Here is a 23,684-nt window from a genome sequence, read left to right as displayed (position 1 = left end):
TAGTGTCTTGGGTAATCTTCTTCTCCTTCTTCTCCTTTGCCTTTATCCCATCATTTGGGGTCGGCTCTCCTCGTTCTCATGCGCCAGGACCGTCTGTCCTGGGTTGTCTGTGTGTTCAATTGGGCTCGCTCTAAATCCTTTGACACGGTGGACCACCAGGTCCGCCACCACCAGGGCGCCCTGGTCCTCTTTTGGTCTCCTGAAGGGCTAGTGCCTTTTTCACGACATGGTCATCGTCGCGTCTCATAATGTGACCATACCACCGCAGCCTCTGTTCGGTGAGTTTCTCCGTGATGGGCGCTATCTTGAAACTTCCTCTGATGTGTTCATTCCGCACTTTATCAAACTAAGTCTAGTTACACCCGCAGCCCATCTCAGCATCCTCATTTCGTTGGTATGGCATTTCTGTGCATGCTCCTTTTTCAGGGCCCAGCACTCGGCACCATATGTCAGGGCAGGTCTGATTGCCGTTTTATACACTTTGCCCTTGGTCTTGATCGGCATTCTTCTATCACAGAGAACCCCCGTGAGATCCCGCCATCTCTGCCACGCAACGTTAACTCGGTGTGTGACGTCAGCCTCAATGGAAGCATCTGCAGAAAGAATTGATCCAAGGTATTTAAACTGGGGCACTTTTGGCAAAGGAAATCCTTGGAGGTGAACGGTGCGTGGGTGCGAGGTGCCACTACCGAATAGACATTCCATATGTTCAGTTTTGCTTCTACTGATACGTAGACCATTGCTTTCCAGTGCGTGTCTCCATGTTTCCAGGGTTTCTTGTAAATGGTGTGAACACTTGTCTACCAGCACCACATCATCGGCATACAGTAAGCACCATGGTAAGGGTGATTGGATATTCTTGGTGAGAAAGTCCATCACCAGGTTGAAAAGTAATGGGCTTAGTGCAGATCCCTGATGGACTCCTACGTTTACCTCAAACGGTTTACTGATTCCCGCTGGACTTCTGACCTTCGTGCTTATATCGTCGTACATATCTTGCACTAAGCTGATGAGAGACTCTGGTACTCCTTGAGCTCTCAGAGCTTGCCATACGAGCTTTCTAGGCACGCGATCAAATGCCTTCTCTAGGTCAATAAAGGCAAGGTGTAGGTCTTCTTTGTTGAGACGGTGCTTCTCCAAAATAATTCTGACTGCCTGAATTGCATCTGTTGTTGACCTGTTCGCAGTGAAGCCAAACTGGTTTACTGATACATCCACCAGAGTTATGAGGCGATTGTTTATAATCCTTTCCCAGACTTTCAGGGTGTGTGAGGTGAGTTTAATCCCTCGGTAATTCCCACAAACACTGACATCACCTTTATTTTTAAAGAAAGGAACAAGAAAACTCTGTCGCCACGAAGTCGGGATCCTTGTAGTTTTTAGGATAACGTTAAATAGCTGTGCTAACCACTCCCATCCTACCGGACCAATCTTCTTCCACAGGTCAGCGGGTATCCCATCGGGACCAACGGCTTTGTGATTTTTCATTTTATTGACTGCTCTCTGTACTTCATCGACAGTGACTGATGGTATGGGTCCCAGGGTTGGTGCGATATCTTGTAGTGGTTGGCTGGGAAATTCTTCATTCAGTAGTTCTTTGTAGTACTGACACCATCTACTATTTATTTCTGCATCAGATGTTAGCAGCTGGCCAGCTGGTAATAACCAACAAAATAAATATTTTGAAAAAGCCCCCGACATAGTAGACTGACTTCCATCAATCATGACTAAAAACACTCCCGACTAACTCAGCATTGAACAGAAAATAACGATATCTAAATCGGGTCATCCGTTCGAAAGGTACGATGCCAAAGGCAGGCTCATACACAGACATATACATACAGTTATACACATCAAACTTATAACACCCCGTCATTTTTGCGTCGGTGGGTAACAGAACAGTATGCAGTGAGCATTCTACCCTTACTTAACTCTATGGCAGCCTACCGCAGTTACTGCACAGCGTTCATCTGTGCTCCAGAACCTTAATTAAAATGTCTGCAGGCTGTCATCCCTGTAGACTCGACGCAGCCAGTTTAAAATCTTAACTGAATATCCAATTCTCATAATAAAATTAAACCCGGGGCTTACCCGCAGCCATTTCAATTTTATCCCGTCAAATGGACAGGAGTTGTAAAAACTGGAAGTTTGTGTGATCGTTGGCTTCTTTATCGGGAATTGTCATCGGGGGGGATTTAGAAATAGCTGTCAGATTTTGTTGATCTGATTTGAATGGGATTTCTACTCATATTATTAAATTAAAACGGGACTTCATCGCGTAAAACTTACGTTTCGGACATGACATTAAATTACAATCAAATGCGGGTAGTTCGAAAAACTCGTACACCTAGAAGATGTTGATACAACTCCCAGCCAGTCTACCCGTGACCACGGACGTAATGTCATGTCCGAAACGTCGGTTTAATATAAACGTAAAATTACGCGATAAAGTCCCATTTTAATTTAACAATATGAGTGGGATTTCTACTGTTGGATGACGGTTACTAGATGATTATTATAATGATTGTACACTATCTACATATACGACCTTTTGACGACCGGTCTGGCGTAGTCGGTAGTGACCAAGCCGCAGTTTCGAATCCCGGTAAGGGCATTTACTTGTGTGACGAGCACAGGTATTTTTTCCTGAGTCATGGATGTTTTTTCTATGTTTATAAGTATTTATATTTTAAATATATCGTTGTCTGAGTACCCACAACACAAGCCTTCTTGAGCTTACCGTGGGTATCAGTCAATCTGTGTAAGAATGTCATATAATATTTATTTATTTAAAAATATTTATTTTATTTATGAATATTTATTTATTTTATTTAAATATTTATTTATTTTATTTATAAATATTTATTTATTTTATTTATAAATATTTATTTATTATTTATATACTGCATCTTAGACTACGTTAACTTTTGAGTTTTAGACTTCCATAAACTACGAAGACTACCTACTTACCATCAGGCGGGCGTATGACTGTTTACCAACGACTTATAGGTTATAATAAAAAGTCCGTCGCTGAATTTTATTATTTGAACCGACTCGTTAATAGTAGGTATTCATTTTTAATAACTTAGAATGGCGTTAGCAGACGTATCTGCTTCTTAAAATTTTATTTAGTAAGGGCAAAGAGGATCGAGTATTATAGAGAATGACTGTCAAAGTAAAATGTGTAATCACAGTGCATAGACTGCCATCTCTCGATTAAAACATTTGAACCTCTGTTTTGACAATTTGGCCCATATTCTTAGCTTAATATGTTTTAAAATGTCAAATTTAATATTAGTGCCATCTAGTTGTATCGCCATCTAGCTTACCGTACCTTGTTCTGTATGGTTTTGAGGTAAGTTTTTTCTTAATTTTATTATCTATATAACTTCGTAAAGACACCTATGTGTTTGGTAAGGGTTAGCGCATTGTTACTGGTGAATTCTCAATACAACTTGAGACTCCAGTGCCGTTTCATGATGTAATAGTCTGTCGGTAGATGTCGCTATACGCCATCCTAAGGCATTTGTAGGCAGGGAAAGGTATGTATGGAAAGATTTGTCCCGCGTGACTTCCGTGGTTCAATTGGTTAAGAATGTAAGAGCAGAGCTATGCACTGATTGCAGAAGATGCAGGTTTAAGTTCCGCCCGAAGTTTTTTTTTTTCTTTTTATAAAAAAAATAGTAGGTATGTTTAAAAAAAAACCTCCCAAATACGCAGCATGAATTTCAGGATATATTTTTAAGGCTATTTGTGGAGTGAATGAGTTCTGACTGAATATTGTAACATAAACCTAGCATGTTCGACACAAACATTTAAAACTAATGTCGTTCGTTTAATGAGTACATATGAATTATTCAGCGCACTGATGTATTTACTTACTGCCACACATTCTCATTAGCGTAATGTAATGTCAATAAAATTGTAAACAGACCGAATTCATTTTACTTTTGGGAGTATACCTCGGTCATTTTTAGTGGAACCAATTGTGGACGTACCTACTTCATCATCACCATTTCAGCCATTAATCGCCCACTGCTGAGCATAGGCCTCCCTTCGTGTACGCCACATATCCCGGTCCTGGGCTAATCTCATCCAGAAGTTCCCCGCAGTTTTTCGAATGTCGTCCGACGAGCCAACGGATGCCAGGCGCTTCTTACATCCGATAGCGGCCACCATTCGGTCAACATTTTGATCCACCTGCCATCACTACATCCACGTACATCCAAACGTACCTACGACATTTTCGCTACATACGGGGAAACCCATGTAATCGGCTACGCTTCTACGAGCGGTGTGCCCGACAGTCGGGTTCTTGGTAGCGAAAGTGATACATACATCTTACACAAACATCACAACTTTAACACTACAGTGTACCTACTGTTCGTAGCAACAATATCTCTCATTACGGCCCAGCCACGACATTGGTCTAAGCGCGACAGCGGTGAGCGGCAGCCATACGTGCGAATGAAAAGTCCCATCGCTGTGTCTCGCGCCAATGTATGGCCGCCGCTCACCGCTGTCGCGCTTAGACCAATGTCGTGGCTGAGCCGTTATTAGTGTGGCCTGAAGTGAACGCTCGGAGCGGGGCTGTTCGGCGGGGCGTTCAGCGGGGCGGGTGAGCGTGCGTCCACCCTACGCAGCGTCGACTCAGTACACTTGTATGAGCTTCAATTGTTTGATATGCACGCCGCACGCCCTGTTACACTGCACACCTCATATGACCGTGCATTCAGGCTTTACACTTTAGAAGAACATGAAGTGAAGTCACTCTCCTAAACCTTACCCTCTTTTCCATACTCGCATCGCAATACCTATACTTACTATGCAAATAAGAGTTATGATAATACTTTTCTTTGATCCTAATACTGCCACCGTAGAGGTAGACTGCTATTTATAATTTACAAATCTGAACGAATACTTTATTCACAGAAGTTGGTTTAGTGCATAAATAAAACAGTTTTATCTTGGTTTTATCCCATTAGAAGAAGCTTTTTTATTCTGAAATTGAATGGCGCCATTAAATGAGAATATTTTGCTTCTACTCATACGCTTATGCATGCAATCATAAGAGTCATATGACAGTGGCCAATGAAGTTAAATTTTACGATATAAATCATAAAATTGGTAAGGTACCTAAATAATTTCTTGATCGTCTTGAATATAGTTACATAATTATTACTTACACTCTACTTCAGATATTAATAACTCTGTGCTGTGAACAAAGGTAAATAAAACAATAAAATAGCCTGGCATCACTTTTAATCTTTCTTTATACCTTCATTTTACAATATTTACATCATCTTTATCACAATTTGACAGTCATTACATACCTACATTTGCTACTATGTACAAAATTCGTTAAAAATATTCGCTATTAGGGATCGACCATAATATTTTGCCGCAACATTCAACAAAATAGACGACGAAATATGTAGTCGTTGCGTAAACGCTGCGTTAAATAATGTGGCCGGTCCTATAATGATTGTCTATACACAACTTTCTGGACCTGGAATTTCTTCCGCTATAAGATGTTCTCTCCTACTAAGCGTTGTGGTACCAGATTTGGTTGGTGCTGCTATTGGTGAAATTAACTGTAACAAAAACAAATAATGAAATACATCGCTGAGTTTTTCAAAACGCGGCAATGTGGATAATATCGTGACATAAAATTGATAATTTTGATAGGTAACGTGTTACAAATTGATAACGTCTGCGTAACATCATTTCTATACATCTCGCCAGTACTATGGAGGTGTATAAAAATTAAAGTATTCAAGAACATCAGTGCAAATCAATGCTAAAACAATATAACTCATTTTACTACCGGTCGTAAGCAGCCGTAAATACATTAATTTTATTTGTTTTCTCACCCTCGCTTAAGTGACGCTAATTTGAGAGATGATAATATTTCCCTTACGTTACGTATGCGGCAAACCTACCCTTACGCTGCCAGTGTGCACAGGTCTTCACTATCTGCCTATCTGGTTCTTACCGTACGCGGCTCGTCTAGCGGTGCGCTCGCACGCTCTCCCGTCGGCCACTCATCCCGTAACGCACCATTCTTCACTGCTTCTGTACATCGCTTTGGAAGTGTATCGCCATCTGAAAAGAGTTTTATTAATCGTTTTTTGTCCATTACTTAATCGGTGAAGGTTCGTCGGATATAGTCGTTATCTACCGACTTTTTTATTGTAAAATCTGGCTGGTACTGATTTTGTTAACAATAAGCAAAATCGTGACTGGTGCGCATTTTATACACGGCATTTGCGTGGAGCATATTCCTTGATAGGTAACAGAAATAAATAAATAAAGAGGTCGTATCAAAATCAGTCGAACCCCAGTTTTAAATCTAAAATCGGAGAATAGGCCTTGGTTATAAATGTATAGTATTTGTTTTTGTTATTATTAACCCCACATAATTTATATTAACTTTAATAATAATGAATAATTAAGACGGTATAACATAAGGACTTTAATAAACTCATTTTGATAACATACACCAATGAAACTGGTACTATTAGCCTTCTAGTGGGAACAAAGAACTCAAAACGTACCTCATATATAGCGTAAAACTGTTATTTTTCGCAGAAATAAGACTGCCTGATTAGCATCAGACAGATGGCCTGACAGCGCGTTTGCTTAATCCATGTCATAAAAACCGGCCAAGAGCGTGTCGGGCCACGCTCAGTGTAGGGTTCCGTAGTTTTCCGTATTTTTCTCAAAAACTACTAAACCTATGAAGTTCAAAACAATTTTCCTAGAAAGTCTTTATAAAGTTCTACTTTTGTGATTTTTTTCATATTTCTTAAACATATTTATGGTTCAAAAGTTAGAGGTGGGGGGACGCACTTTTTTTTCCTTTAGGACCAATTATTTCTGAAAATATTAATATTATCAAAAAACGATCTTAGTAAACCCTTATTCATTTTTAAATACCTATCTAACGATATATCACACGTTGGGATTGGAATGAAGCTTTCTAGTGCTAACGGTTACTGAGATTATCCGCGGACGGACGGACGGACGGACGGACGGACAGACAGACATGGCGAAACTATAAGGGTTCCTAGTTGACTACGGAACCCTAAAAACGAGCATAACTATTTTATGAGAAAACAAAACAGCATATTTATTTTTAACCCCCGACAAAAAAACGACAGGGTGTTATAAGTTCTCTGTCTGTCTATCTGCCTGTGTGTGTCTCTGTCTGTGGCATCGAACGTAGCTCCCGAACGGATGAACCGATTTAGATTTAGTTTTTTTTTTGTCTGAAAGCTGAGATAGTCGGGAGTGTTATTAGCCATGTTTCATGAAAATCGGTCTACTATGTCGCGGTAGGGGTTTTTTTTAAATTTTAATTTTGTGGTTAGGTTATTTACCAAGCAATAGAAATGTCGATAGTACAATCAGCAGTAGATATTTTTTGGAAGTGATGTCTTGTTTATGTATTTAAAAATGTTATCGGCAAATTTATACAATCGGTATGTATATGGTTTGGGTAATACTTGTTTTTAGACACTGCACTGCAGCTACATAATCTTTCTGGTTTAACCTATTGGCTCATTAGCAAGCAATGTCTTAGCCACTCAATTGCTATATCAATGGCCTCTATTGTCAAGTAAAATAAAGGTGACAGCTGGTAACTAGAGCTACCAAAAGCAACTGAGTGGTTAACGAATTAATTCCGCCATTTTGTTTATTGTGTGGCAAAGATTGTCAAATAACCACGTAAAAATTTGAATTTTGAAAAAATCACCGACATAACTAGTGGACTGATTTTCATCTAACATGGCTTCTAAACACACTCATGACTAATTCAGCTTTCCAACAAAAAACGAAATCGGTGCATCCGTTTATCATCCGACACACACAGACATACATACACGTCAAATTTATAACACCTCGTCGATTTGCGTCGGGGGTTAGTAAAATAAGATTTATTAATTCTACATACTTTAAACAGTTTTTAATTTAAAGACTTTATAAAATTAAAAAACTATAAAGTTCGATAAACGAAAATCTCTAACTCAATCACAGCAAAAGCGTAAACAAAGTGAATTTAATATTAAAAAAAATATCTCGAAAACGTATTTAAAGCCCCAAAGCTTTGTCCACACTGACCCGTGCTTCTGACACCTGTCTAAATAAACAAGCCTTTGATCTCGCCAGGATACTATATAATGGGACTACATTGCGTAGGAACTTTAATGGGAACTATGATGGACTAGAAAATTAGCTATCAAGTCTATCAACTGTAATTTTCGTTAGAAACATACCTACTACCTTTAGTCATAAATGGTTTATAATGCAAATTCTTGGAAATAGGAAAACCAACATAATTTCGGTTAAAGAACGGAACATGGAACTAAGAACGCTACCTCTGATAACGTTCTCGGGTCAACGTACGGAACCGTTCCGAAAAAAATACCGGTATCCGATCCATGTTATAAAATATTGTATTTTCGATGCAAATCTACCTTTTATTTAGCACATTAGATGTCTGATGATTTAAATACAAACATAATTTCTTCATTTTCGAGCAGTAACAACATTTTGTCTGTTAACAAACCAAATACAAAAACCAAGCGGATCTATCACACTGAGTTACCTTCTGATTTGGTTGTGTTCTATTTTCACTTAACCTTCATTGGCATAAGGTAAGGAGCCTTTGAGCGTAGATTTTGATTACATTTATTGAAATATGTAAAGATACAGATTATATTTAGTAGTGGATATCAAATGTGGATGAATTACACAGCCCCTTGAGTGTGCTTTCAAATTGGATAGTCTATAATTTTAAAGGCATAAAAAAAAGTATTACGGATGTTAAGTTAAAAATTATATGTATGCAGCGGCTGGTCCATACAAGCTAATTCCCACCGGCTTGCCTAAAATTAATTACTAGTAAAGTACCTAATGTTAAAGTAGGTTTCTTTTTGCTTTGGCGTTGCCTAGCAGAAATTTTTACCAGCCGCCACTACCTTACGCTATGAAAGGTCATAGTCCTTGAAACCACAAACACAGTTGTGATCAAACGCCAATTCACTGCTGGGTTTTACCCATTTTGTCTTTACTCTTTACATCAAAAATTCGTGTATAAGATATCGGGAAGTATTTGTTTAGGACGAACTCGTGTACAGTAGCCTGCGGTAACACAATTATTCTATTTGGTAACAAAAATTGTACACGTGATAATGATGTTTAGATTTATTTTAAGCGAGAAAATTGGTATGTACTTGTACATCGTACAGTCGCGTCCAGTTACATTATACACTTTAGTGAACACAAATACCTGGGGCCCGTTTCTCGAAAGATACAACCCTAGTATTACAAGTGTGTTTCCATGACAACTCATACGATTTGACAGTTCTCGCACTTGTAATACAAGGCTTGTGTCTTTCGAGAAACGGGCCCCAGAACACGACTTGTTATAGACGCTTCTTCAGATAATTATATTTGTGGGTCTAAGTTTATATAATTCGGTACGTTCAGGACTGGTGCCGACCTCATGTTATGGACTTTTTTGTGTTAAATTGTAGGGTGTCATATTAGTTCCAAGGGTGAACCGGTTAAGTCAGGGTTAACAATAAAACAGAAGCTCATACACGTGTCCAGAGTCGACGCTGCGTAATGGACGCTCGCTCGCTCGCCTCACTCGGTAAAATTACATTTTTAGGGTTCCGTAGTCAACTAGGAATCCTTATAGTTTCGCCATGTCTCTCCGTCCGTCCGACCGTCCGCGGATAATCTCAGTGACCGTTAGCACTAGAAAGATGAAATTTGGTACCAATATCAATCACGCTGACAAAGTTGTTAAATAAAAAGTGAAAAAAAAAAATGTTTTGTTAGGTTACACCCCCACCCCTCTACATGTAAAGTGGGGACTGATTTTTTTTTCATTCCAACCCTAACGTGTGATATATTGTTGGATATGTATTTAAAAATGAATAAGGGTTTACTACAATCGTTTAATACAATATGAATATTTTCGAAAATAATCGCTCCTAAAGGAAAAAAAAAGTGTCCCCCCCCCCTTTTTGAACTATATATTATGTTTAAAGAATATGAAAAACATCACAAAAGTAGAACTTTATAAAGATTTTCTATGCAAATTGTTCTCAACTTGATAGGTTTAGTAGGTTTTGAAAAAAAAAACACGGAAAACTACGGAACCCTACACTAAACGTGGCCCGACACGCTCTTGGCCGGTTCTTTTTTTAATACTTACCAGGCGGTGGATTCAATATATCGGGCTGCGCTTGCTTAGGCGGTTTTAACGTGTATGCTACCACGTACTGCCCATCTCCCGCGTTCAGTTGCAGCTCGGGTGACTGTTGTTTTGTTGGTAATGATGCCCTGTTGTGAAAAAGTAAATAATTAATAGGATTTTGTATAATTATTATTAAATAATAAGCTGTTATCGTAGTTGTTGGTTGAATTATTGAAAAATAAATATTTCATTTTCATTTTCATTTTCATTTCATTTTCATTTTTTTTCAACAATAAGCTATTCTCGTAGTTGTTGCTTGATAAAAATTTGCGTCTAATCAACAATAGTATTTTATTATTACACAAAAATACCCCTAATCTACAATCACACACATAAATACAACACACTATTTTATTTTTATCATTTAAGACAGCATAATTATGGCCTATAATGGTTAGTAGACATTATCAAAGATTTGAAAAATAAATGTAAGTAGAAAATAAAATAAAAGGTAGACCACACAGCAATAAATAGGTCCAGGACAATTTATAAGTAGGCGCACTTTAGGTAGCTTACCCCCTTTTGGAAAAGAGTATGAGGAATTACCGGTGACCAAAAAATTTCGTGCGGTTTTTGTGATAAATATCAAAGTCTTGTAGATTTATTTATAAAAACATTTATTCATTTATATAAGCACCCTCGCATTCTACAATTCTTTTCCAACGAAATACTAGTTTATTTATCCCGTCCTCGTAAAAGCTTCTACTTTTGGAAGCAAAAAACTTGGCAACCTCCTCTTCGATATCAACTTGATTACGAAATTTTTTATTTGTCATATGATTATTTAAAGCCAAGAAAAGGTGATAATCCGTTGGAGACATGTCAGGAGAATACGGAGGATGAGGTAGTAACTCCCATTTTAAAACCTTGATTTTTTCCAGAGTGAGCTTGGCAACGTGTGGCCTAGCGTTGTCTTGTAAGAATATTACTTTCTTCCGGTTAACTAGTCCAGGATGTTTCTGAAGTAAAGATTTGTGTACACGATCGAGCTGCATCGAGTAGGCTACTTCGGCAGTAATTGATTGACCCTCGGGAAGAAACTCGTAGTGTATTATACCAGCAGCGGTCCACCACACACAAAGCATGATCTTCTGGCAATGAATTGGAGTCTTCGATGTATGTGGTACTGGTTGGTTTGGGGATAACCAGTGATGGGTTCGTTTTGTGTTATAGTACACAATCCATTTTTCATCAGCTGTAAGTAAACAGTCCAAAAACGGCTCGGTTTTATAGCGCGAAAGCATTGCTGAACAAACTGATACTCGATGAAACCTGTGTTCGTCTGATAATTCATGAGGGACCCATCTACTTCCATGACTTACCTAACTGATGTAAGTGCAAACGAATTGTTTCGTCACTAACACCAAACATTTGCGAAAGTTCCTGACAAGTTAATTTTGAGTCATTTTCTATGACAGCCTGTAATTCTTTATCGTCAATAACAGAGGGTCTTCCCGAACGAGGTAAATCTTCAAGCGACTCGTCACCAGACAAGAACCTTTGAAACCACTTTTGTGCAGTGCGTTCTGATACTGCATTTTCACCGAATGCCGTACATATTTTACGAGACGCTTCTGCAGCTTTGGTGCCGAGTTTAAATTCGTAAAGCAAGCAAGCCCGAATCACACAAGGCATTGACAGACATTTTGGTCAAAAATAATTTGGTTAAGAAAAGCGTATTAACAAGAGGGAGTGCCTCAATAAACTGACGAGTCTGTGCACGTTATGTTGATACTAAATGCTGGGAGCTAGAAATCATAACAGGTCAAAACATGTCTTTTTAGCGAGCGACGACTAAAACCGCACGAACTTTTTTGGTCACCAATCGTGTTTCTCTTACCCATCATATCTTTTTAGATTTTTTCATCCGATAAGCATCTAACCATTTCATCAAAGTGCAATCTAAAATTCTCAAAGGTCATGTATTTACTAATATCACTTACTTTTTTCTCCTCAGCAAAAACGCGATGAAGATGGCAGCACACGTCCCGACGACTAAAGTGAGCGTGATCGCCCAGAACGTAGTAGCGGATACTCCCGCCATGATGCTGTTACCGCCATCTATCGTGTTTGGAAATTGTTAGCAGCAAATACAAATGTATAAGGCGCTCAACCCTCCAAAAGCTAGTAATCTATGAGCTATTGGCGACAAAAACGAACAAAAGATAACCTTCTGTGTAAATAAGGGCCCATTTAGACGGTACGAGAACTTGCATACGAGTTTTACTACATCGCGGTATTTGATGGCTGTGTAAAATTGTATGTACCCTCAACAGCCAGCAATGTAACTAAAATCGCATGCGAGTTCGCAGTTCGCACGCCGTCTAAATCAGGCCTAAAAGAGACGTGATGATATTTACAGCAATTTATAAAATTAAATCTATAAATCGCTCGCTCTGTCTTTTATTTCGTCGCTAGTTCGTCGTTAGCCGATAGCTCACTGGTTACTTGCTTCTGGAAGGACGAGTACCTATATTGTTCATCTGTTATGTAAACATTTAGCCATCTAATAGGAGTAATTATAATACGAATAATGAATATCTTAGTGATCGCCACTTGTTTAACAATCAAAATTGATTTTGTATATAATTTGACATTAAAAGGATGCGTGATCGTAGACGATGTAAGCGTTGCAATATAGAGATTCCCAGCAGAGATGGCATACCAATTGCGTGACGTGCGCGTACATAACTTTAATCCAATCTACCGTCTGACTTTGTCAATATTATATTTCTAGTTATTATGAAAATAGTTTTAGTTTATAACAAAATAGGTATATGTATTCCTTCCAAAATGCTACTAATAATGTAGTACAGTCACCGGTATAAATAAGTAATGATTTCTGTACCTTGTTGCTTTTAATCGTTTGACAATTACTATGTATGATATTACAAACACGACGACAAAAAAAATGGTAAAAAAGGTAAAAATAATGTTAATTAATCGCGTTCGACCTGTGTGTGACTTTAAATACGACGACAAAGTACAAAAATCATCATTAATTTTTGCCGGTGACTGTACCAAGCTCAAGGTCCTAATCGGATTAAAATACTTTAATTAAACAGTTTGAAACACTAACACTAGGCCTTATAAGATTGTCCGCGAATTCGTTGTCAAACTTAATAAAACGAAAACTTCGTAAGATTATTAATTTCGTATCACACAAAAATATAACAAGTTTAATATTACAAACTTTCCAAGCTAAGTAATCAAACCAACTTTTAGAGTAAACTCAATTATCTGCTCAGCTTGAAATTACTTCAAGTAGCTTGTAATTAAGAACAAAAAACTTAATTGCCTTTTTAAAAATGAAATTTTGTCTTACATTTGATTACTCAAGATTTAGGCCCCTGACTTTGGCTTTATAAATATCTATACAAGCTGTCAGTGTTAAAAGAAAATCAATTTATCGTAATATTTTATTTCAGGAAGCCTCTTTAAAGCAAGAGTAAGATAATCACCCCCGTGCAAATAAAAGAGACACGGCGATGTTTATAGTTACTCGCCCAGCGGTGAGCTATCAAAATCGCTGTTCTACTTTTGTGATTTTTTTCTATTTTTTATTTGCAGAGGGGGTGCTTATCTTTTGTTCATTTTTATAGCCGATAGCTCATAGCTTACTAGCTCGCGATGGGACCAGTGCCTAATTCCACCTAGGCCACCGTACCGTTTTCTGTATGGTACTGAGGTACGTTTTTTTCTTAGATTTTACCTGTCTATACGGAGTTATATAATAATATGTCTTTGTACATATTAAACCTAATCAAACATGACGTAAAATCGTGCTAATATACAAAATATACTCTTGTCTGGAAAACAATGATATCAAAAAATAATAAGTATTTCATTATCATATCCCAGTCAATATAAGTCTAAAGTATTTCATTGCAAATCTTGTCAGAACTACTAACTGTCGGTACCTTAATAAACCTACGGTTGGTATCTACCTTTAGGTAGCTACCAACCGTTGGTACCACACAATCACTGTCAGTTGGTTTGATTTTGTACTAAGCTGAACACAAGGTATGTGTTAACAAAGGAAGGTACGTATTGTTGGTACCTTTGACGGTCAAAATGGTATTAATTTTCTTACCAGTTCTTCTTTCAGGATCTCGGTATGCAAGTGAATGCAGGGTGATCCGATCGGAGTTCCCCTTGTCGTTTCTGGAATGGACTGTCAGTTGCAAGCTGCCACCGATCGACCATAACGCCCCGATCGGCACTAGGAATATCGCCACGCCATCTATACACAGAAAAAAATGTGTACAGATGCTCTTTATGAAATGTTCAGTATAATAACATGGGCATTGGACAGTGTATAGAAGGGGTAGAGTAAATAATTATCAATGATTAAACTAATACGACACGTAACGGATTGAGACTAATAGTTTTTCGTTAAGTAAGGAAAAACTAAGGTAAGTTAAAAAATATGTCAACTCATCAGTCTAATTGTCAACAAACCCTGACTGACTTAAATCTCACAACTTCTGTCAAACCATTACGCCACCAGGGTACGTAGCCGAATGGCACAAATGCTCACGAAATGCTCACGAAACGAAACGCTCGTAGATATCTATCTCTATCGCTCTTGCGTATTGGCTCGACAGAGCCAGACTACCTTTAGCGGCGTTTCGTTTTTGTTTCGCGTCGCAGAAACGCCATTCGGCTACGGCATCAGCTACGCAACGAATCACGAGACTGTCACCAACATCTTGGCTAGAGTCTTATATCTAGTTGGAACTGTTGCCATTGGAAACTAGGGAAGGATATTACTTCAACTCTCCAGTCTCATTAGCGGTGACGACGAACCGCGATTGTCCACTGCCAATATCCACAGCTTCTAACACAACAAGCTGAGGTAGGCCTCTATTATAATCGGCTACGCAACGGATTACGAGACCATAATTGATGCCTTAGTGGAACTCCTCGTTCAAATCATTGTATTAAAAATTAAGATAAGGTAGAATATCATCTACACTCACCAGTTTCATTTGCAGTGACGATGAATCGTGACTTTCCACTGCTGATATCAACAGCCTCTAGGACTACAAGCTGAGGTAAGCCTCCATCAAAACCCGCTACGCAACGGATCACGAGACTGTCGCCGACGTCTTGGCTAGAGTCTTCGATCCAGTTGGAACCGTTGCCAGTGGAAACGGTGCAGTTGCGAGGTGGTGAGGGTTTCGCTGGGAAAAACATGAATTGTGTTTAGCGACTGTGTTTGGTTACTTTTGTGCTGTTTTGTTTGTAGTAAGTAGTAAAGTGTCGGGTGTCAAATCGGGGTTTTTGCAAAAGACGAAATAAGGCTAAAAATTGCGTTTTGTGAATGGGTATTGTAAAAAGTGGTTTTCGGAATTATTCATTCGTATGGCATGTACAGAGTCGCTCATGAAAATACTGTTGATTACTTTACTATATCTAAATTCTTCACTAAGTTAGCATTATGAATTGTATTTCTCACGGAAAACTCTCGGTTCCTTTAATTTTTGTGAATTTGTTTATACTCGTATATTATAATGTAAACCCCGAAAGCATAAAAAGACTTTCAACATGAATTGACGCATTTTTGAGTATTCGAAAATAAATTGAATGGTCGCGATTCCTTTCCAAGGAATTTATAGGGTGCTTGTTTCTTGATTGAGGATAAATACCTGCTGGCACAATTTGGAAGACACAAGGTTTGGCTTGGACACCGACGCTGTTGGTCCCCCGGCACGTTAGGGCTCCATAGTCCCTCTCACTCGCCGGTGTGTATCGCAGCTCACTTATACTACTGTTCACTGCACCTGAGAACAAAAATATTCTCTTTAGCCCATTTAGGCATACATACACGACCAAAAATTTTTGTTAGTCCTGTACGCCTGAGGAGACTAGACTTTTAATGACTAGAAGTAAGTTTCCTGCAGTGAACGAGCAGAAAAACGATTCAATGGGCATAATATGTATGTAGATTTTGCTCTCCATAGCTACATAAAATTTACGCTAGTGAATACATGATAACCCACATGAAAATGGTGATATGGAATCGAAACTCATATCTTCACATCGACAAGTCTTTACGCGCTAAATAATTCTGATCATAACTTATCAACATATTGTGTAGTGTGCGTGAAGGTTTTCTCACTGTTATTACACTTCCAAAGAAAGTAAACGTCGGAAGAATCCACTTTCACTGAACAGAAAAACCTCTTTTCACCACTTGTGAAGATGTCTTCGTGTATGATGGTGCATATATGGAGAACAAAGAAACGACACTTAAAGGATATAAACGCCCAACGCTGCTTCTACCACTTGTCGTGCTGACACAGCTCATACTGGGGCATAAATGGATATCAAAGTTATTAAAGGATATTAAAACTCACCATATCTCGCAGGAGACACGTTAAAGCTTTCCCCACTGTTATTGAATTCCCATATAAAGTTGACGTCAGCAGGGTCCGCGTGAACTGAACAGCGTACATGCAACGCTTCGTCCAACGCTGCTCCTACCACTTGTGGCGATGATTCTGCGCATACTGGGGCATCTATGAAAAGAGATCGGGTTATTAAAATCAAAATTAAAAAGCATTTATTTCGAACAAAAGTCCATATTTTGTTAGTAATACATTAACACTTAGATCTAGGGTTAGTAAAGAAACATAAAATTAAAATTAATATAAATTTACACACATTGGGGCATGTAGCTGCGCTGCACCCAATGCCTTAGCAACGGTGAGTCCCACCGGTCAGCCAGCGTGCACAGGATGGCATTCGAGCTGGCGCGCCACCTCCTCAACATCGAGCTACACCGCTTCCTTATGATCGCGTGGAAGCCATCGATCCGTCCTTCCGCGAACATACCCGAGGCGCTACAGTACCGCGGCAGCCCGAAAACCACCCTGTACGCGTTGTTATATTGCACCCTCAGAGCGCTGTATGCCCGCTGCGCTGCGTATATCTAACCCATAGACTGCACGTGTAGAAGGACTGGCAAAACCGACGGTACTCAGAATAGCGCAGAAAATTCATGTGAAAGTTCGTTTTTATATTAAGTAGCTAGCACAGAACATCATAATCATGTACAAATGTTCAAATATGATGGTAACGGTAACAGACAGTCATATTAAATTTCGCAATAGCGTTTGGGCATTATTTTATTCGCGGCGCAATATACCTATCAATATTCTTACAAGAACCCGTTGACCACGAATGCTGTAAAGTGTTCGAAACGTCGTCGGGATGAATTTTAAATTCATTATACGCGATTTAATCCGTTTCTGTTATTGATTAAAGACCTAAGGAAGATGCGTTTCAATATAAATCTTCTTTTTTAATTATGTTTTATTAATGTAAGTATATAGACTACACTACTCAAATTATAGAGTTAAAAAAAAACAAAAATCACGAACTGATTCGATCCCGATGAAAAAAAAAATGTGTCCCGTCCATACAAAATTCGAGTTTCCAATACGTCACGCTCGTTACGTAGTAAGTTTATAAGTAGTAAATCTTCTTTTTTATCATCAGGATCGAATCAGCTTATTCTGAATGTAAACACGTCCAGATCTGGTAAAATTCGATATTCGAGATTTATTTTGGAAAATGCCCAATTACAATAAATAATATGGATTCAACTAAAGTAAAAAACGATTTAGCCCACTGGTGGCGAAGCCGGGAATCGAACACAGGTACTATCGCGGCTGACGTGTTGGACCGCTACACCACCTCGACCGCCATCGATTTTTTTTTAGGGTAATAAATATATGTTATCTCTGAAGGCTTGGCGCCTTTGACCAACTCTGTGTGTATGTAACTATGTATTGTATGTATATTCTTGTTTGGAAATACATATTTGTATATTTATTTTTTAAATACATATTATCATACCGAACTATTTTAACTTTAAAATATTATCCTACAGATCCATTTTAATTACTAAAAATATTCTGTTAAAACGGGAACTTTGTTTTTCTTCAAGAGCTTGTATAGTTGATCCAATCAATATTCCGAGCAAAGTTTGTTTGTTACTTTTAAGTTCCCGGCCTGCAAACTTTGAGAACCTATTACCAAGTCACTGAACTCATGTGGGGCTTAGTAGCGTCTGTATAAATAAATAATTATACTTTTTTTCTTGCGTAATGATTTTAGCTTGGATAAAAATCATCGCATGAAAATCCGATGAGTAGTTTTAGTTTGTCGCGAAGAAACAGACCGAGAGGATGAGAAGGGGGGCTTTGTTGTAGATATAATTTAAATCAAGTATGTTTATAGAGTAAAGCCAAGAGATGGCACCGATTTTGATAGTCCAGCCTCTGCAAGGTTTAAGTAAATGTCGTAGGCGAAGGTTGCGATCATTGGACCGGTACCTTGATTGGACCAGTTAAATACGAGTATATGTCAAAATATAATAATTTTTTCATTTGAATTCGTGTCCTATAAAGCAGACATTGTAACTTATACAGCAATTTCAGTGGAATTTATTCATTTTACGCGACAATGCTGCACCAAAATGTCCGAAGCTAACTGAAATAGTTAATTAGGATTAATAACAGTAAAATGAGCCTTAATTTGATCATCTACCTAGATTACACATTTATGAATAGGAACTTATTTATTCAACTTAACGTATAAAATGGGTACCTACAATTTAGCCTACAAATAAAACTAAATTGAATCTAAAACCTAAATAACTCTAAAACTAAAAAAAACTTACATCGAGTATAAAAAAAGAAAACCTACTAAAAGAGGCCTCCAAGCGCAACCCCTGGTGCAAAGACGCCCATTACACTCGCCGCGTTACCGCGTTGAATTCCTTTATTTCATTTATGAATTCTACCATGCTGACCGAAATTTGACTGTTTTTTACAATGTCTGCCTATAAGTAAACATTTTTATTCACGTTCGTTTATCATACCAACCACTGCGAACCGCTGCTATTTTAATTGCGAACCCAATAAATCCACAAATCCAAACACCATTTTTCCGGTAACATGTAAATCAAATGTTCCCGGTAATTATTTCGCCTCCTCACGTGTTCAACCCCCTATGAGAAAGGTAAAGCCATATATTCTCCCTAATATGTAGTTACTGCTTTTTTCCCGAGAGGCTCGAACCGGGCTGACTGTCCGCGGAAGGAAGCCATTCGCAGCGCCAATATAGAATTGTATAATTAATCTTGAACCCGGAAGTCCTTCTTGATTTACATTGTGCTCAAAAGGTAACAATGTGAATTTAAATTATCTGAATAACTTTGGAGACGTCTTGAGTCGGAGATAACCATCTTAATTGAGCTTATGGAATAATCTCGTAGATGTCAGGAAAAACACTATGTTAATCCACTTTGTTTCTAGGTAACTTTATTTTTAACCCCTGACGCAAAAACGATATGGCGTGTTACAAGTTTGACGTGTCTGTCTGTCTGTCTGACTGTTTGTCTGTCTGTCTGTGTGTGTGTCTGTCTGTGGCATCGTAGTTCCCGAACGGATGAACCGATTTAGATTTAAATTTATTTGTTTGAAAGCTGAGTCAGTCGGGAGTATTCTTAGCCATGTTTCATGAAAATCGGTCCAATATGTCGGGGTTTTTGACAAAATTTCAATTTTGTGGTTAGGTTATTATTAGAACTTCTGATTTATATCTTGAATAATATAAAATACGTTAAAAATAAGTTATATTGCCAGTGTCCTGGGAACAATGCCTCGCGCAAAGTTACTAGGCCTATATGAGTAGACGTAGGGTTTTTTTTTTGTTTTTTTTTTGTTTATGTAGTTTTATGTTAGTTTGTAAGTGTGTAATTGGTGTATTTTTGTAATGATATATGTTTGTTAAGATTATGTAACTAAATAAATGACCGTAGGTAATGTGTTTTACAAAATATAAAATACCTACACATTACAGGACACGGTAAGTTCACATAAAAATAAGTTTGGAAGCAAACCTGAGTTATGACTTAAAACAATTCAAGTCTCCGCGTTATAAAAATGCACAATTATGACATGAAACAAATAAAACGGCCAATGAACGCGGAAACTCCGTTTTTGAAATGTATTCAAACAGAAACTAAAGCAAAGCTATGATTTAAAGTGAGCCGCGGCACAACAGATTGCGCGACTTCGTAATATTAGGGGTATAATTTCGATGATTTACTGGCCTTGCCGACTTTCCTCGGCAATTACTATGCGGACGGCCGCGGAAGGAAGCGGGTAGGATACATCGATCCCACCGCAATCATTTGAATACCTACTGCGGACATAGCGGTATTTATGGCCAGTAATTCATACTGCGCAGTGACATTTTATGGTAGCGATACATGTCACGGATACGTATTTGATGGTTATTACGGGAGAATGCAAATGATGCTGTCTAATAGGTGGGGTTTGGTTTCCGGTGACAGCGCTTTGTTACGGTTGACGTTTGGTAAGCAACGCTGTGAAATTATCTCATCAGAATAAGTTCTGTGCTTAGTGCGCAGAATACTACTGTGTTTTTATTTTGTATTTAGGATGAAATGACTTGTTGGCTGTTTCAACTGGAATTTGGTATTAAGATATTATTACCAAATTCCAGTTGATATTAATAAAAACGTCACCAACTAAACCCGTAACTCGTGTCGATTTAAAACACTTCCTTCGGTCGTGTTTTAATTTATCGCCACTCGTTTCAAACTTCCTTTTTTACGCACTTGTATCGTAATGTACTATTTTGGTTACCACACTGACATTAACGGCTCAGCCACGACATTGTCTATCGTAATACATTGAAGCGAGACACAGCGATGGGACTTTTCATTCGCACATATGGTTGCCGCTCACCGCTGTCGCGCTTAGACCAATGTCGTGGCTGGGCCGTAAAGGATAAAATATACACTGCTAGATGATGTAAAAGCGGATATAAGTGAGGACGCCCACGACCTAAAGTTCAGTAAAGGAAAGAGGACCATCGCAATGACCGGGCCCCGTAGCCGAATGGCATTTCTGCGACGCGAAACGCCGCAAAAATGTAGTCTGGCTCTGTCGCGCTAATACTCAAGAGCGATAGAGATAGCTACGAAAGAGATATTATCGTGAGCGTTTCGCGAAAGTTTGTGCATTCGGCTACGATAAGGGTAATATAAGTTTTTTGAAAAAATTTTTCATATATTATAAGGGTAATATTTTTTATATTACCCTTATAATTTCATTCGGGGTAACGGAACGCAGTGGGTAAACGTACGCAGTAGCCCGATCTCCGACAGCAGGAAGGGGAGCGGGGCGCATGTTGGCAAAATTAGGTGGCGCTTGTGTCGCCGTTTAGGAGCCACGTGCCACTCCGGCGCAAAATGGGTACTCGGTGCGACAGGTCACCAAACGTCTTTGGTGCAATAATTTCGTTCCATATTTGTTACCGGGAAAAGTGTGTTGTAGTTGAATGGATAATTATCTGAAAGTAAGTTTAGTTTCTTTCTATTGTATATTTATTGTACTTATTATGTGATCATATATATTTTCTTTAATGTAATTAACCCGTGTGTTGTGTCAGTTGATTTTAGAAATTTCTCGATTGGGGTAAGAGTGCGACTTAAGTCAATAAAATGTCCAATTTGTGACGAAAATATTCAACTAAAGATAATAAATAATAGAGTTCCTATGACCACCTTTCTGCTGCATCATCAGATCAGCTCCATTATACCATAATATTGCATTGTCACGTGATTTACATATGTGCGCAAAATTTTAGCTCAATCGGAAACCGAGAAGTGGGTCAAATTTAGCTTCTACGTTTTGATGCACATGCACTAACATACATACAAGGCAAGTTGAATAAAAGCTTGTAAAATAATCGATGGAATCAGGCATTACTTTGCGGAAATCCATTACAGACCAGTCAGTTCAGGGGTTAGTTTCGGAACTTCGGACCCTCAACATTCTTCTACGTAAATGCACTAATCATACAAGATGAATAAAAGCTTGTAAAATAATCGATGGAATCAGGCATTACTTTGCGGAAATCCATTACAGACCAGTCAGTTCAGGGGTCAGTTTCGGAACTTCGGACCCTCAACATTAGCTCCTGAGGATGCCTCGTAGAGAGGCGAAACAGGTGTCGAGTTTTGTACTTTTTGTGGTGGGTTGTTATACCTATTTATTTGCGTATTTATTTTTATTTTTGCGGTGGGAGCGTGGGTAAATTAATTGCATGTCAAAAATACGCAAGTAAGTATAACGGGTTAGCACTGATTGACTTGCACGTTATCAATTCGCGGATTAGCAAAGGAATGTTCTAGTTTACGATTAAAAGCTTGTATTGGGTTGGTAAGAAAGTAATGAGCGATCGATTGAATTCCACATAAAATTTATGTCACCGTGTTGCTCCTGAAGTTGTGTCTGAGGCCACGGCGAAACGATGGTTCCAGCGGTTTCGTAGTGGCGACTTTTCATTATCAGATCAACCTAAGTCTGGTCGACCGGTGAAGATTGATGTAGCCAAATTAAAAACCTTAATTGAAGGAGATCCGAGGCTAACGAGTCGTACTCTTGCTACCGAGATAGGCTGCTCTCATGTCACCATAGAAACACATTTACACGAGTTGGGAAAAAACTACAAATACAGTGTTTGGATACCGCACGAACTTGATAGAGATCAACTAAACCGCCGTGCCGATATCTGCATACAACTTCTGTCTTTTCGCCGCACATTCAACTGGTTGGACCATCTTATCACTGGAGATGAAAAATGGGTCTTATATATAAATCACACACGCAAACGTCAGTGGCTAGCTCCAAACGAAAAAGGAATAGAGGCACCAAAAACAGAGCCTCACCCGAAAAAAGTTATGCTGTCCGTTTGGTGGGATAAATAAAGGTATACTCACACTGCAACCCAATAATAAAGGCACAACTTCGCTCGACGTTTCTCCCCGAGCGTTGGCAGCTTTGCAAGCGTACGCACCCGCCTCCTGTCTCGTCACTTTCTGAAGCACCAGGGACCGGGTGCTGACGATGATGCCTGACGTCATGTTTTGGGATACTGGTCGGTCCTGATCAAAAATGGGTGGTTTTATAGTTTTGTTACCAACTTTATAATAATTAAAGAAAAAATATCCTGAGATGTGAGAGGAACAGAGATAACCCACGCTGAGACATAGCCCAACACGTCTGTTATAAAATTTATAAACTTCTTCATGTAATCGGATCTTTCTTAAACTGAATTTCTGTTTGCCAATGCTTTGCCACTCCAAGTCCTCAAGAAGTATTAGCCAAGAAGTAGGAATACCTAAGGAGATCTTCTTTTGGACATCGCTGAACACGAGGAACACTGTTTATAAATATCCTATCCTATTTTTTTTATTACAAATATATCAGAAGTCGGAGACGTACTAAAAGCAATGAGAAAAAGGCACTTCCTTGAAGTGCACATAGATTTTCTTAAAAATGTCTTCTCTTATTCCATGAGT

The 23,684-nt window shown here is 38.6% G+C and overlaps 1 protein-coding gene across 1 annotated transcript in view; it reads right to left on the bottom strand.

Annotated features, from left to right (window-relative positions):
• Positions 1 to 5,245: 5,245 nt before the first annotated feature.
• The window catches only part of LOC125232310 (hemicentin-2-like), a 340,497-nt gene continuing 322,058 nt past the window's right edge, over positions 5,246 to 23,684 (bottom strand). Inside the window, 9 exon segments of the mRNA XM_048137936.1 lie at positions 5,246 to 5,594; positions 5,996 to 6,105; positions 10,232 to 10,359; positions 12,217 to 12,334; positions 14,367 to 14,516; positions 15,256 to 15,459; positions 15,925 to 16,059; positions 16,636 to 16,797; positions 23,108 to 23,267. Of these exon segments, the coding sequence (XP_047993893.1) occupies positions 5,490 to 5,594; positions 5,996 to 6,105; positions 10,232 to 10,359; positions 12,217 to 12,334; positions 14,367 to 14,516; positions 15,256 to 15,459; positions 15,925 to 16,059; positions 16,636 to 16,797; positions 23,108 to 23,267 (1,272 nt within the window). The 3' untranslated portion in view covers positions 5,246 to 5,489.

Source organism: Leguminivora glycinivorella, chromosome 13 (assembly GCF_023078275.1).
Source record: "Leguminivora glycinivorella isolate SPB_JAAS2020 chromosome 13, LegGlyc_1.1, whole genome shotgun sequence".
Taxonomy (NCBI): Eukaryota; Metazoa; Arthropoda; class Insecta; order Lepidoptera; family Tortricidae; genus Leguminivora; species Leguminivora glycinivorella.
The sequence above is the reverse complement of the archived record's forward strand: the minus strand, read 5'-3'. Positions and strand labels throughout refer to the sequence as shown.